Source organism: Delphinus delphis, chromosome 10, assembly GCF_949987515.2.
Source record: "Delphinus delphis chromosome 10, mDelDel1.2, whole genome shotgun sequence".
Taxonomy (NCBI): domain Eukaryota; kingdom Metazoa; phylum Chordata; class Mammalia; order Artiodactyla; family Delphinidae; genus Delphinus; species Delphinus delphis.
Genome location: NC_082692.2, coordinates 97,187,018 through 97,203,642, shown reverse-complemented (window position 1 = coordinate 97,203,642; position 16,625 = coordinate 97,187,018). Strand labels below are relative to the sequence as shown.

Genomic DNA, 16,625 nt, shown 5'->3' with positions numbered 1-16,625 from the left:
AAACTGATCCACCAATAATTTCACTTTCTGCCAGATCAAAGCCCCACGCTCTTTAAAGGAACAACAAGAAAATTCAACATGTGACAGCATAAAATTTACAACATCCACCACCTAATCCAAAATTACTGGGCAGTCAAAGAAGCAAGCAAATGACCCATAACCAGGAGAGGAAAACAGTGAATAGCCACAGACTCAGGAGAGAGACCACGGAATTAGCAGATGACTACCTGAAAGACAGCTATTATAAATATGTTCAAGAATGTAACGGAGGGCTTCACCAGTGGCGCAGTGGTTGGGAGTCTGCCTGCCGATGCAGGGGACACGGGTTCGTGCCCCGGTCCGGGAAGATCCCACATGCCGCGGAACAGCTGGGCCCGTGAGCCATGGCCGCTGAGCCTGCGCGTCCGGAGCCTGTGCTCCGCAACGGGAGAGGCCACAGCAGGGAGAGGCCCGAGTACCACAAGAAAAAAAAAGAAGAAAAAAAAAACGAATGTAAAGGATAATGAACATAAGAAAAATGGGAGATAGAAGAAAGTTGCAAATGGAGTCTCTAGAAATGAACAATTCAATATCTGGAGTGAAAAATACCCTGGATGGGAGTAAAAGCACATTAGACACTGACAGGAAACATCAGTACATGTGAAGACAGCAATAGAAACTATGCAAACTGAAGCACAGGGAGAAAAGCAGACAAAACAAAACAAACACAGAGACTCCAGTATTAAGTAGTCTAAAATACGTGTCAGTTGGATTCCAAAGGAGACAGAGAACAATGTTTAGAGAAACAGCCAAAATTTCTCAGCTGGATTTGAACTATAACCCTACAGATTCTAGGAAATTAAAGAACCCCAAGCAGAAGAAAATACACATACAATAATACTACTGAACTTTCTTAAAAATTATATAAGCAGCCAGAAAAAAAAAAGACATATTACATACACAGGAACAAATATAAGAATGACAGCCAACTTCTCATTAGAAACTATACAAATCAGACTTCCCTGGTGAAGCAGTGCTTAACAATCTGCCTGCCAGTGCAGGGGACACACATTCAAGACCTGGTCCGCGGAGATCCCACAGGCCGTGGAACAGCAGAGCCTGTGCGCCACAACTTATCCTGAGCTCTAGAGCCCATAAGCCACAACTACTGAAGCCCGCATGCCCAGAGCCCGTGCTCCGCAACGAGAGAAACCACTGCAATGAGAAGCCCGTGCACCGCAACAAAGAGTAGCCTCCGCTCGCCACAACTAGACAAAGCCCGCTCGGAGCAATGAAGACCCAACGCCGCCAAAAATAATAAATAAAATAAATTATTTTTAAAAAAAACTGGTTCTAGAACAAAAAATTTCAGATAAAATAGACTTTAGAACGAGAAATACTTATAAGGGATAAAAAGGGGCATAATAATAAAAGGGTCAATTCATCAAGAAGGCAACAATCCTAAAGATGTATACACTTAAAACAGAGCTTCAAAATATGTGAAACAAAAACTCACAGAACTAGAAAACAGTGAAGTTACAGAATACATAAACAAACCTGGCAATCAATTTGACCTATCAGGCACTCACAGAACATTCCACCCAGCAGCACTTAAACGCATTCAAGCACATCTGGAACACTCATCGAGACACACTAATTTCTGGACCCTACAACAAACTTTAACAAATCTAACAGAATTAAAATTATCTACAACATATTCTCACACTATAATGGAAGTAACCTAGAAACCAATAATAGAATACTTGGAAAATCCTCAAATATTTGGAAATTTAAGCAATACATCTAAATCACTCATGGGTGAAAGAAAAAAATCGCAATACTTACCTATAGAGGAAAGGAGGAACAGAATGAAGGGGACAGGAATGGAAGATAATAGTCTCTGCAGGTACCTTGTCTTATAGCATTGACTTGGGAACCACGTAATGTTTAATAATTAACAAGTAAAGGGGAAAAAAATCCCTAAAAACTGAAAAAACAACTGGATGGAATGTTAGGTATATATCAAGCCCTTGGCATAACCACACAGAGAAAATAGTTAACTCATTTGACCGTATATTCCTAAGACTGCGTTTAGTAGTTTTATGGTTTGTAGTAATTGTCGTAGTCTTATTTTGAAAGTATTATGTTGATACGGTAAGATACAGCAAGACAGAGATAATTTTGTTAATGTAATTAGAAATCAAGGTTTTTAAGATAAAGGAATTTAAATATAAAACCCAAGAAGTGAAAAAGCACAGTGACCTTAAGTTTTACTTGGAAATAACAGTATTAACTCATGTCCTATTTTTCTCCTTCTAAAAACTATGTTTTTATCATCTATGCGCTGAAAAGGCCTAGAAGCAATACTAGTAGTTACCATCCAGACTGTGGTCTTTAAAAACTATTTCCCGGGGAGGGGGAAGGGTAAACTGGGACAAAGTGGAAGAGTGACATGGACATTTATACAATACCAAATGTAAAATCGATAGCTAGTGGGAAGCAGCCGCATAGCACAGGGAGATCAGCTTGGTGCTTTGTGACCACCTGGAGGGGTGGGATAGGGAGGGTGGGAGGGAATCGCAAGAGGGAAGAGATATGGGAACATATGTATATGTATAACTGATTCACTATGTTATATAGCAGAAACTAACACACCATTGTAAAGCAATTATACTCCAATAAAGATGTAAAAAAAAAAAACAAAAAACTATTTCCCACTAAAAGAAACCAAAACTTCTTAAAGAAATGGCAAATTAAGGTCAGAAGCAGGAAGGACACACAAAAGATGAGGCCAGGATTTCTTAATGAGACAGAAAGAAAACAAACTATTAAAAACGATAGGGTTGTATCAAAAGCACACAGGAATAAACTCTGGAAACATCAAAAAGAAAATAACTGTAATGGATTGAAACACTTATATTTTAAGAAAAAAATCCATGAGATTGGTTCAAGATGGTGGAGTAGAAGGACGTGAGCTCACTCCCTGTCGCGAGAGCACCGGAATCACAACTAACTACTGAACAATCATGTTCAGGTAGACACTGAAACTCACCAAAAAAGATACCCCACATCCAAAGACAAAGGAGGAGCCGCAATGGGACAGGAGGAGGGGCACAATCACACTACAATCAAATCCCGTAACTGCTGGGTGGGTGACTCACAAACTGGAGAACACTTACACCACAGAAGTCCACCCACTGGAGTGAAGGTTCTGAGCCCCACGTCAGGTTTCCCGACCTGGGGGTCCGGCAATGGGAGGAGGAATTCCTAGAGAACCAGATGCTGAAGGCTAGCGGGATTTGATTGCAGGACTTTGCCAGGACTGGGGGAAACAGAGACTCCCCTCTTGGAGGGCACACACAAAGTAGTGTGTGCATCAGTAAGCAGGGGAAGGAGCAGTGACCCCATAGGAGACTGAACCAGACAACCTGCTAGTGTTGAAGGGTCTCCTGCAGAGGTGGGGGGTGGCTGTGGCTCACCATGGGGACAAGGACACTAGCAGCAAAAGTTCTGGGAAGTGCTCCTTTGCCTGAGCCCTCCCAGAGTCTGCCATTAGCCCCACCAAAGAGCTGGATAGGCTCCAGTGCTGGGTTGCCTCAGGCCAAACAACCAACAGGGAGGGAACCCAGCCCCACCCATCAGCAGACAAACGGATTAAACTTTTACTGAGCTCTGCCCACCAGACCAACACCCAGCTCTACCCACCATCATTCCCTCCCATCAGGAAGCTTACACAAGCCTCTTACATAGACTCATCCACCAGAGGGCAGACGGCAGAAACAAGAAGGACTACAGTTCTGTAGCCTGTGGAAGGAAAACCACATTCACAGAAAGATAGACAACATGAAAAGGCAAAGGACTTTGTACCAGATGAAAGAACAAGATAAAACCCCAGAAAAACAACTAAATGAAGTGGAGACAGCCAACCTTCCAGAAAAAGACTGCAGAACGATAGTGAAGATTATCAAGGACCTCGAAAAAAGAATGGAGGCAAAGATCGAAAAGATGCACGAATTGTTTAGCAAAGACCTAGAAGAATTAAGAAACAAACAGAGATGAACAATATAATAACTGAAATGAAAAATACACTAGAAGGACTCAATAGCAGAATAACTGAGGCAGAAGAACGGATAAGTGACCTGGAGGAAGGAATGGTGGAATTCACTGCTGTGGAACAGAAGAAAGAAAAAAGAATGAAAACAAATGAAGACAGCCTAAGAGACATCTGGGAAAACATTAAACACAACAACATTCGCATTGTAGGGCTTCCAGAAGGAGAAGAGAGAAAGGACCCGAGAAAATACTTGAAGAGATTATAGTCAAAAACTTCCCTAACACGGGAAAGGAAATAGCCATCCAAGTCCAGGAAGCACAGAGAGTCCCAGGCAGGACAAACCCAAGGAGAAACATGCCGAGACACAGAGTAATCAAACTGACAAAATTTAAAGACAAAGAAAAATTATTCAAAGCAGCAAGGGAAAAACAACAAATAACATACAAGGGAACTCCCATAAGGTTAACGGCTGATTTCTCAGCAGAAACTCTACAAGCCAGAAGGGAGTGGCACCATATAATTAAAGTGATGAAAGGGAACAACCTACAACCAACATTACTCTACCCAGCAAGTATCTCATTCAGATTCGACAGAGAAATCAAAAGCTTTACAGACCAGCAAAAGCTAAGAGAATTCAGCACCACCGAACCAGCTCAACAGCAAATGCTAAAGGAATTTCTCTAAGTGGGAAACACAACAGAAGAAAAGGACCTACAAAAACAAACCAACAACAATTAAGAAATTGGTCATGGGAACATACATATCGATAATTACCTTAAACGTGAATGGATTAAATGCTCCAACCAAAAGACACAGGCTCACTGAATGGTTACAAAAATAATACCCATATATGCTGCCTACAAGAGACCCACTTCACACCTAGGGACACGTACAGACTGACAGTGAGGGGATGGAAAAAGATATTCCATGCAAATGGAAATCAAAAGAAAGCTGGAGTCGTAATACTCATATCAAATAAAACAGACTTCAAACTAAAGAATCTTACTAGAGACAAGGAAGGACAGTACATCATGATCAAGGGATCAATCCAAGAAGTAGATATAATAACTATAAATATATACGCACCCAACATAGGAACACTTCAATACATGAGGCAACTGCTAACAGCTATAAAAGAGGAGATTGACACTAACACAATAATAGTGGGGGACTTTAACACCTCACTTACACCAGTGGACAGATGATCCAGACAGAAAATTAATAAGGAAACACAAGCTTTAAATGACACAAAAGACCAGACACATTTCATTCATATTTATAGGACATTCCATCCAAAAACAGCAGATTACATTTCTTCTCAAGTGCACATGGAACGTTCTCCAGGATACATCACATCTTGGGTCACACATCAAGCCTTGGTAAATTTAAGAAAACTGAAATCATATCAAGCATCTTTTCCGACCTCAACACTATGAGATTAGAACTCAATTACAGGGGGAAAAAAACGATAAAAAACACAAATACATGGAGGCTAAACAATACGTTACTAAATAACCAAGAGATCACTGAAGAAATCAAAGAGGAAATCAAAATATACCTACAGACAAATGACAATGAAAACACAACGATCCAAAACCTATGAGATGCAGCAAAAGCAATTCGCAGAGGGAAGTTTATAGCAATACAAGCCGACCTCAAGAAACAAGAAAAGTCTCAAACAAACAATCTAACCCTACAACTAAAGGAACCAGAGAAAGAAGAACAAACAAAACCCAAAGTCAGTAGAAGGAAAGAAATCATAAAGACCAGAGCAGAAATAAATGACATAGAAACAAAGAAAACATTAGCAAAGATCAATAAAACTGAAAGCTGGTTCTTTGAGAAGATAAACAAAATTGATACACCTTTAGCCAGACTCCTCAGGGGAAAGAGGGAGAGGACTCAAATCAATAAAATTAGAAATGAAAAAGGAGAAGTTACAACAGACACCACAGAAATACAAAGCATCATAAGAGACTGCTATAAGCAACTCTAAGTGAATAAAATGGACAACGTGGAAGAAGTGGACAAATTCTAAGGAAGGTATAACCTTCCAAGACTGAACCAGGAAGATACAGAAAAGATGAACAGACCAGTCACAAGTAAGGAAACTGAAAGTGTGATTAAAAATGTTCCAACAAAAAACGTCCACGACCAGATGGCTTCACAGGTGAATTCTGTCAAACATTTAGAGAAGAGCTAACACCCATCCTTCTCAAACTCTTCCAAAAAATTGCAGAGGAAGGAACCCTCCCAAACTCATTCTATGAGGCCACCATCAGCCTGATAACCAAAACCAGACAAACATACTACAAAAAAAGAAAATTACAGACCAATATCACTGATGAACATAGATGCAAAAATCCTCAACAAAATACTAGCAAACATAATCCAACAACACATTAAAAGGATCATACGCCATGATCAAGTGGGGTTTATGCCAGGGATGTAAGGATTCTTCAATATATGCAATTCAATCAACGTGATACACCATATTAACAAATTGAAGAAGAAAAACATATGATCATCTCAATAGATGCAGAAAAAGCTTTTGAAAAACTCAACACCCATTTATGATAAAAACTCTCCAGAAAGTGGGCAAAGAGGAAACCGACCTCAACATAATCAAGCCCATCTACGACAAAACCACAGCAAACATCATTCTCAATGGTGAAAAACAGAAAGCATTTCCTCTAAGATCAGGAACAAGACAAGGATGTCCACTCTCACCACTATTAGCATAATTTTGGAAGCCCTAGCCACGGCAATCAGGGAAGAAAAAGAAATAAAAAGAATACATATTGGAAAAGAGGTAAAACTGTGACTGTCTGCAGATGACGTGATACTATACATAATCTTAAAGATGCCACCAGAAAACTACTAGAGCTAATCAATGAATTTGGTAAAGTTGCAGGATACAAAAGTAATGCACAGAAATCTCTCTCATTCCTAGACACTAGCAATGCAAGACCAGAAAGAGAAATTAAGGAAACAATCCCATTCACCACTGCAACAAAAAGAATAAAATACCTAGGAATAAACCTACCTAAGGAGGTAAAAGACCTGTACTCAGAAAACTGTAAGACACTGATGAAAGAAATCAAAGATGACACAAACAGATGGACAGATACACCATGTTCTTGGATTGGAAGAATCAATACTGTGAAAATTACTATACTACCCAAAGCAATCTACAGATTCAATGCAATCCTTTTCAAATTACCAGTGGCATTTTTGTACAGAACTAGAACAAAAACTCTTAAAATGTGAATGGAGACACAAAAGACCCTGAATAGCCAAAGCAATCTTAAGGGAAGAAAATGGAGCTGGAGGCATCAGACTCCCTGATTTCAGACTATACTACAAAGCTACAGTAATCAAGAAAATATGGTACTGGCACAAAGACAAAAATATAGATCAATGGAAATCATAGAAAACCCAGAGATAAACCCACGCAGCTATGGTCAACTAATCTATGATAAACGAGGCAAAGATATACAATGGAGAAAAGACAGTCTCTTCAATAACTGGTTTGGGAAAACTGCTACATGTAAAAGAATGAAATCAGGGCCTCCTTGGTGGCGCAGTGGTTGGGAGTCCGCCTGCCGATGCAGGGGACACAGGTTCATGCCCTGGTCTGGGAGGATCCCACATGCCGCGGAGCGGCTGGGCCTGTGAGCCATGGCCACTGAGCCTGCGCGTCCGGAGCCTGTGCTCCGCAACGGGAGAGGCCACAGCAGTGACAGGTCGTGTACCACAAAAAAAAAAAAAAAAGAATGAAATCAGAACACTCCCTAACACCATACACAAAAATAAACTCAAAATGATTTACAGACCTAACTGTAAGACCGGACACCATAACACTCTTAGAGGAAAACATAGGAAGAACACTCTTGGACATAAATCACAGCAAGATCTTTTTTGATCCACCTCCTAAAGTAATGGAAATTAAAACAAAAATGAACAAATGGGACCTAATGAAACTTCAAAGCTTTTGCAAAGCAAACAAAACTACAAACAGGACCAAAAGACAACCCTCAGAATGGGAGAAAATATTTGCAAACGAACCAACAGACAAAGGATTAATCTCCAAAATATATAAACAGCTCGTGCAGCTCAATATTAAAAAAATAAACAGGGCTTCCCTGGTGGCGCAGTGGTTGAGAGTCCGCCTACCGATGCAGGGGACACGGGTCCGTGCCCCAGTCCGGGAAGATCCCACATGCCACGGAGCGGCTGGGCCCATGACCCATGGCCGCTGAGCCTACGCGTCCAGAGCCTGTGCTCCGCAATCAAAACCCAATCAAAAAATGAGCAGACCTAAATAGACATTTCTCCATAGAAGACATATAGATGGCCAAGAAGCACGTGAAAAGGTGCTCAACATCACCAATTGTTAGAGAAATGCAAATCAAAACTACAATGAGGTTATCACCTCACACCAGTTAGAATGGGCATCATCAGACAATCTGCAAACAACAAATGCTGGACAGGGTGTGGACAAAAGGGAACCCTCTTGCACTGTTGGTGGGGATGCAAATTGATACAGCCACTATGGAGAACAGTATGGAGGGTCCTTAGAAAACTAAAACTAGAATTACCATATGACCCAGCAATCCCACTCCTGGGCAGATAACCAGAGAAAACCGTGATTCAAAATGACACACGCACCCCAATGTTCATTGCAGCACTATTTACAATAGCCAGGACATGGAAGCAACCTAAATGCCCATCGACAAATGAATGGATAAAGAAGATGTGGTGCATATATACAATGGAATATTACTCAGCCAGAAAAAGTCATTTGTAGAGACCTGGATGGATTATTTGTAGAGACCTGGATGGATCTAGAGACTGTCCTTATTTTGAACATTAGTAAGTAGAGAAAAATGATGTATTTTTCTTGCCTTTCCTGTACAAACTGGATATCAAGGTGATAAAATAATTGAAAAAAAAATGGTAATAAATGTAGAAAGGAACAATAGAGAAAGAATCAGGTTGAGGTAAGGGGGTTGTTGTAGGGTAAGACAGTGTGTTTTATCAGTTAGAGTTACACACTGAAGATTTTAAGGCTGAAATTACATGATTGCTGAGATTTGCTTTTAGAATATTCCCCCCAGAGGAAAAATAGTATGTGGGATAAATACACGAAGCAAGATGCTAATACATGTTGAAAGTGATGATGAATGCTTGTGGAGACTCATTGTATTACTCTCTCTGCTTTCATTTTAAGGTTGAAATTTTCCAGAATAAGAAGTTCAAATATACATGGAGAGAGAGTTTATCTTACATATGGCCAAATTTTCTACTGGAAACATTATTTTATAATCAGAAAGGAAGTGCCTGAGATACTTGTTCAGTATCTGAGACATACAGATTCTCACGCCCCACTGCAGACTTACTGGATCAGAATCCGAAGATGAGACATAAAAAAGACTGCTTTCTTACCACTTCCCCTATGCATCCACTGCAGCCCAGCACAAACCTGCACCCAGCGGTGAGATTAGATCACCCTACAGGCCTCATCCTGAGAGCCTAGGGCTCTTAGCCATCCCTAGACTGCGCTACCTGTAGTTCTGAGAACAGTTTCAGCACAGTGGTTGGCGGGCGGTGCAGGGAGTCAAGCTACAGAGTGTGGAGGGGCCAGTACCCATAAGGGACAGGATACAGGGACAGGAACTTCTGCCTGGACACGGTAGCATGAGGGCAAGAAGGCATCAATAGACCTTTCCAGGATGAGAGAGACCTGGGCATATTTTAACGCTGAGGGCAAAAGCTGGTGGAGAGAAAGACTGAAGATAGGAGACCAATACTGGGGGCTCCAGCCCCACGATGGCAGGAGAACAGGGAAACCCCAGTGGGAGAGGTTGTGTTTGGAGCAGGAGGGATGAGATAGCACTGGGCTAAGGATGTGGAGGTTGTAAGAGGGACACCCATGATGATCTAGAGCTTGTCCAGTGCAATAGCCGTGAGCCACAAGAGCTGCTGAGCACTGGAAATGTGGCTGGTCTGAACTGAAACGTGCTGTGAAAATATAATACACAATGGACTTTGAAAATTTAGTAAAAAGAAAACCAGTGCCAAATATCTAAATCATTTATAACACTGATTACATGTCAAATTGGTAGTATTCTGAATATATTACAGTATATTATTAAAATGGATTTTATCTGTTTCTTTTTCGTTTTTTAATGGGACTCCTAAGGAATTGTTAATGGCATGACTGGCATGATACTCCTAGTGATCGATGCTGTTCTACAAGTTATGGACGCCAGAACGAGGAGAAGAAAATAAGCCCCGCCAAAGAGCCCTATCTATCTCAGAAAATGAAACCCGTTTCTATTACCCCAGAATCTGCCTCATTCAGACCAAGGTTTGGCCAAATTCATGAGAAAACTCCCTGCTCAGCCAGCTACTTAACAGCACAAACAGAATGACAGTGGACTGTGTACACAATTTGTTCTCAGACACCACTGACATACAGCAGTTAATTCGGTGACGATGCGCCCTTATCTGTGGATGAGGCCGGGCCCTCAAGGCCCTGCTGTGGGAAGGAAACCACCAACCAGCAAGCAATCCGGAGGAAGGTTCAGAGAAGACAGACGGACAGACTGGCCTTGGCATTATCCACACTCAAAGGAGGGGAAACACGTGCTGAGGCAGGACAGTCCTCCCCACCCCGAGCCACACAGTCCTCCTCGAAGGCCTCTGGGCTCAGGTCTGCGTGCGTCCCCACCCCAGCCTGCACCCCGTCCACAGCCGGGGGTGGGCAGCGAGGTACTTTCTGGGTGCCGCCTCCCCCTCCCTCAGTGGCTCCGGCATCCTTCCTTCCTCCCCCAACCAGCCTCCGCTCTGCGGGATGTGCTTCGGATGCTTTCCAGCCCGCAGGCCACCTTTCTGCTCCGGAAGGGAACGCAGCAGCCCGCGTGGGTGTTTGCCTGCGGGGTGTTATCTAAGATCAACACTGGCAGTTCCTGTCTCCAGGGCCGGGACTGAAGGAGGCCTCACATCTCAGTGGGGCCTGGTCACCATAGTCCGTTTGGGGTTTTTGGGGCCGGGGCGGGCAGGGCGGGCCACGCTCTGAAAAAGCTGCAGGCCTTCTCTAGCATCTCCCCACCTGCTCCACCTTCAGCCCTTCTGAGCCCCAAGGCCAAGAGGCATCAGCTCAAGGTGGCCCGCAAGGGCGAAGGCCTCCAGGTGACACACTTACACTCTGCTGGGACTGCGGGAGGATTCCGGCCCCCGCCCCAGTGCACTGGTGGTGAGAAGTTTTCCAGCTGGAGGTACTCAGTCCCCACATTCTACTGAGGGGCTCAGTCCAGCCCCTCCCGGGCACCCACTGTCCCTAGAGTCTCCACAAGGGTCCAGTGCCCCCTGACGACCATCTCAGTCAGGCGGTCATCGGATGACCAGCGTTCTGCTGGCTCCCCTGCCCCATCCCGTCGTGCTCAGGAGCCTGGCTAGGCGTCCGGGCACTGCCACTGAGGGCTGCGTGGCTTTGGGGAAAGTGTGGTCCCTGTGGCATTCAGGTTTTCTCCCCGTGAAATAACGGTGCAGCCTCCCAGGTCTTTAAGGTCGTGTCCTGTCACTCCTCTGCTCAAAAGCCTTCAGTGGCCTCCCTCTTCCAGATCAGGCCCAAACTCCTTGGGCCCCCAGCTTCCAAACTGTGCTTATCCCAACCCCGTACCTCCTTCTAGGCCTTTTCTTACAACCCGCCCCATTGCCACCCTCCTCCGAGCACCCAGCCTTCTCACTGGGGCCACAGACAGTCTGCACCCACGCCTGCTGTTCCCCCCCCGCTCCTGCCCCTCTGCCTGCAGCGGTGCCCTCCCTTCAAAGCCCTGCTCCACTTCCGCCGCCTGGATCACGGAGCCCTTCCTACCCTCCCAGCCCGAGCCCAGCCAGAAGTGAGCTCCTCCTCTGAAACGCTAGAACGTCTACACAGACAACTCACCAAGCCCTTAGGAGTCACCACCTGGGCATCCTGTGGGATGAGCCGCTGCGGGCACGTAAGGAATCCCCCACGTGGTTGATGCGCTCTTCGTCCGCGAACATCTGACGTGGCAAAGGCTGGCCAGGGTACAAAAAACTGTTGTCACCTGCATGGTACTTGACAGGTTACAAAGGATTGCACACCCATCACCTCAGTTAACCCTCAAGCCCCTGTGAGAGGCAGCCGTGAGCAGGGGGACGCTCAGTGATCTGCGTAAGGCCAATCTGTGTGTGCTCACCTGTGGCAGCACCAGGTCCCGGCTCTCCTGCCCCCAGGGCACTCTGCTCCCTCTCAGAACCTGGCTGGGGGAGGGGAGAAAGGCCCGCACATTAAGAAAGACCAAGCTGAGCAGAGCCATCACCACCACCCAAAAGAAGGGATTGGACACTTGCCCCTTATTGTTGCCCTCAGTTTGTATTGGGCTGATTGCATCCCTGTGGGTCCCCTTTACACACTCGTCCATCCCCTGTATTTCTTGGGAGTTGGTAATTGAATCTACAGCATCTATAGACTCAGGTTTGATTTTTTTTGCAAGGTGGAGCATGTGATTCTACCAAGAGTTACAGAAAAGTAAGACACTTATTTGCTTGTTTCTTATTACCAAATGAATATTCAACCTAAGCACTAAAAATAATTACAAAGAAGAAAAGAATTCAATAGCATATGTCCTTCCAGATAGTTGGCTGTCTATATTTGTTGTATTTTCATCTTGTATTTTTTCCATAAAATGGGATCATACTACACATTTTAAAAAAAACAACAGGACTGGAGTTCAGCCCCTGTTGGAGATGGTCTCTGTCCTGCTCCCCTGCAGTTTCCTCATCTGAAATAGGGGCTTCCCTCGTGGACGTGTGAGAGTTCCACGAGCCAGCGTCCCATGTGCTCGGGTTCTGTGGGAGCCAGAGCAGCATCCCTCATGGAGAGCAGCGAGCGCAGGGGCAGGACAAGCTCCTGAGTTCGAGTGAGGATACCTCGTTCTATCCCGGGAGGAAGGGAGTGGCAGAAGGGCCAGTAAGCCAAGGCCGCAGAGCAGCAAAGCCAGACCAGACCCAGGGCCACTCTCCTCCCTCCCACCTAAACCAGGGCCAGGCACGCTTGCAGAGAGGAGCAGCAGATGGCCACCTCACGTGGCTGTCCCAGGCCACCCAGCCATCTCTCAGGGCGTTTGCCCACCGCTGTTGATTTCTACCCCGAGGACAACGTGCGTAGTATTTTTAGTTCCCAAGGAATGTCAATCAGCCCCCGGATACTGGGCTGCCCTGAGGTGGGGCTGCTGGTTTAAAACAAACACAGGCTGCCTATATAATGACCAGACAGCCACCAGGCACCACCTCCACCAGGAATCCCAGGTAGGCACTCTGGCCACTCTCTTGTGTGTGGGAGGGTCTGTTTATGGGTTAATTCACCTCCACTGCCGGGCATCCGCAGGCCCATCTGAACTCGGGGAGGTGGCATGACCTGGGGCAGCCTGGTTGCTCAGAGCTGGGCTTGGGAGCCGCCGCAGGGCCCCCATGTCTCCTGGGACCTTGCCAGTTCAGCTTCCTCAAACATCCTCGAGAAACTTGGCACAAGGTCCTCGGGGCCTGGGATAAAGAACATGGGGAGTCCCACTGCCAAGCATTCTGCCCCCAGATGAACAGTCTTGGAAAAGAGCACCCACATCCTTCCATCGGTCCTACCTGGGGGAGGTGGGCAGAGAGGGCGCTAAGAGCCGCTCTACTCAGCAATCAGGGCCCCAGGTCCAGGTCAGAGCCCTTCAGCCTGTCTTCTGGGCTCAGAGGCACAGGGAGGGAAGCGGGGGGAAAAGAGGGGATGGAATGGGGGCACATGCTGCCCAGAGATGCTCTCTCCGCCAGGCCCATCTGTCCCCAGCCGGCCGAGGCCATGCCCTCCCCAGGGACCGTCTGCAGCCTGCTGCTCTTCAGTGTGCTCTGGGTGGACTTGGCCATGGCGGGCTCCAGCTTCCTGAGCCCCGAACACCAGAAAGTGCAGGTGAGACGTCCCCCCACGAGGCCTGCGCTCTGACTGGGGAATCTCACTGCAGCCCTTCCGTGAGCTGCGTGAGCTGGGCAGTGGCTCACCCTCTCTGCGCTTCAGCCTTCTTCTCCCAGAGCACAAAGGAGGACTCTGGGTCTGACCATGGGCCCACCCCTCACTCTGCTTCTGGAAGGACAGGGGGGCTTAGGGCCCTAAGGAGAACACCTCCTCTTTCCAGCAGAGAAAGGAATCCAAGAAGCCGTCAGCCAAACCGAAGCCCCGGGCCCTGGATGGCTGGCTTGACGCAGACGTCAGAAGTCAGGCGGAAGGCGCAGGGGACGAGCTGGAAATCCAGGTGGGTCCCTCTGCAGCTTTATGCTTTCCGCAGTGGAGGGGATGGGGCGGGGGAGGGCGTGGAGAGGCGGCCATCCACAGGGACTCACTTACCAGCCACTCAAGGAACATTAAACAGCACAAAAACAGTGGACTCTGCACCACGGGGCTCTGTTGAGATGGGCTTTGCCGATCAACAGGCAAACATCTAAGCAACTTTGCTGTATCAGGATGAGCCTCAAGCAGAGGGGAGAGGGGGCGCCAGCAGATGCCAGGTGATCTCAGAGGGGAGCCAGCAAATAGACACTCAGGAAGGAAGAGCTGGTCACAGACTGGAGGCGTTTCCTGCAGAAAACTTTCTGATCGACTCAGGGGCCCCTCGGACCTTACCTTACCCAATCTTACCAGGCGGCGGCCTGGACAGGTGAGCGGTGAGCCCAGCTCTCACCAAACCCCACCTGTAGACGAGGATGGGGCTCATCAGGCTTGCTTGAGCTTTGATGAATAGTTCACGGGGCAGGGGAGCCGTTTAGAGAGAAACGGAGGACTAGGAGAGAGAAAGCGTGAAGGCGTTTTATAGTTACCCCTGCCGGGCAGCCGCGGTCCGGGGAATGGTTCTGACAAGAGTTTAGTTGAGGACAGATCCCCGCACGCAGGGAAACCAGAATCCCCGGGTGGTGCCTAGTAACTACTGCTAGTAACTGCGGTCTCACTCTCTGGCTGCTTTACCCTCCTGCTTCGCACTTAACCTCTACAACCACCCGTGAAGTCAGTGGGGCTGGTTTCTGTGCCCTCATTTAGAGATGAGGAACCGAGGCTCAGCCCAGGGATCTCACTGGGCTGAGGGGCCAGAGCCCTGCATGGGGAAGAAGTGGGACCCACAGTCTGGGGGACTCCAGTCCCCAAGCCCTGTGTCCCCATCACCGGTCTGGCAGAGAGCGAGCAGGTGGCCCAGGAAGTCTCCTCTGCCCTGCCTTGGCCTCCCTCCACCTACCCCCAGCCTCTCCTCCCCTCAGGGGTCAAATCCCCAACCCTCGCCCTCTGACCTCGCCAGGCGCCTCCTCCACCACGTGTGGGACCCCACCCGCCACGTGCCCACTCATCAGCCTGCAAATCCTTAGACTAAAACTAGGGAGCTTTCCCGGTGAGACTGCCAGGTCCAGTGGGGCCAGAGACGCCCTAAGTTAGCCCAGGCGGGGAAGAGGTTCCAGTGGCTGATGACTCACGGCTGGACGTTTCCAGTTTCCACAGAGCAAACGGCAGCCCCTGCCTCCGCTAGAACCAGGAGTCTGAAATGTCGGAGGTGGTGAAACGCCAGAGGCAGGTGGGAGGCCTGTGACACAGGCCGCAGGGCTCTGGCTGTGCCCACCGAACCCCTCCAGGGCCGGGGTCCCACCTCACTCATCCCAGGCCCCTACAGCCCCTCCAAAAGTTTTCCTGAAATCAATCAAGTTTCAGAGCTGGAAGCTTTCGAGGCCAAGTTCCACCCATCCCCCACTGATCACATGAGACACTAAGGCACCTTTTCAAGTCGCTCAAAGCCGCACCCCTATCCAACAGCTGCTGCGCCTCCCGTCAGTTGCCCATCGCCGGTTCCAGGGTGCAAACCAGCCCAGCAGGTCCCCAGCTTGGTGCTCGTGGTGCTGCGAAGTCGGCTGGGGTCATCCAACCACCCGCATGAGCCACAGGGGTGGAGGGGAAATGAGCATTTACTGAAGGGAGGGAACAGAGGGGCCTCAGTTCCCCCTAAATCACTCATATCATCTCCACTTGCTCCACCTTCACGGTGGAGACAAGAGGTGGAGGTAAATTTTAAAAAGGGGACCAACAGATATCTGTTGTTTTAATAACATCTCTGAGCATCTCTGCTCATCTGTGAAATGGGAGCAACAGTGGCTCCTGCCTGGAGGGAAAGGGGCTCAGCCTGGGCCTGACCAGGGCAAGGGCTGCACGCAGGGCAGGGCAGGGGCTCTGGGGCTCAAAGAGGCTCCAGGGCTGGTGGACTCGGGCCTGCAGTCTGGCCCTTGCCTCCACCTCCCTCTGTGGCCCCAGGCAAGTCGGGGCCTCAGCTCCTTCATCTGAAAAATGCGACTGACGTGTCCTGTCTGGAGGGCAAGGAGGCAGGAGGACCAAGGACCGAGGGCTCCCTTTCAGACCCAAGATCCCTGCGTCAACTCATCCAGAATCTCAGTGACCAACAGGGCCAGGCACCCAGGCAGTTACTGGATGAACGGAGCTAGATAGTCTCCGCTCCCCAGGTGAGAAACGATGATGTGGCCGAAAACAGAG

The 16,625-nt window shown here is 47.5% G+C and overlaps 2 protein-coding genes across 11 annotated transcripts in view; one reads left to right on the top strand and one right to left on the bottom strand.

Annotated features, from left to right (window-relative positions):
* The window catches only part of LOC132432510 (collagen alpha-1(I) chain), an 86,212-nt gene extending 72,369 nt beyond the window's left edge, over window positions 1-13,843 (bottom strand). For all 10 annotated transcript variants that reach the window (XR_009520922.2, XR_009520923.2, XR_009520924.2 and 7 more), the window contains exons 1-3: window positions 13,433-13,843; window positions 12,265-12,328; window positions 11,988-12,103 (exon numbers count right to left, since the gene is read on the bottom strand). Coding sequence is in view for 3 of the 10 variants with exons in the window: in XM_060023050.2 (XP_059879033.1) it covers window positions 11,988-12,103; window positions 12,265-12,328; window positions 13,433-13,696 (444 nt within the window). In the remaining 7 variants the exon portion in view is untranslated. The remainder of the gene's footprint in view (window positions 1-11,987; window positions 12,104-12,264; window positions 12,329-13,432) is intronic.
* The window catches only part of GHRL (ghrelin and obestatin prepropeptide), a 100,111-nt gene that overhangs the window by 81,887 nt on the left and 1,599 nt on the right, over window positions 1-16,625 (top strand). Inside the window, 2 exon segments of the mRNA XM_060023793.2 lie at window positions 13,883-14,018; window positions 14,242-14,358. Of these exon segments, the coding sequence (XP_059879776.2) occupies window positions 13,911-14,018; window positions 14,242-14,358 (225 nt within the window). The 5' untranslated portion in view covers window positions 13,883-13,910.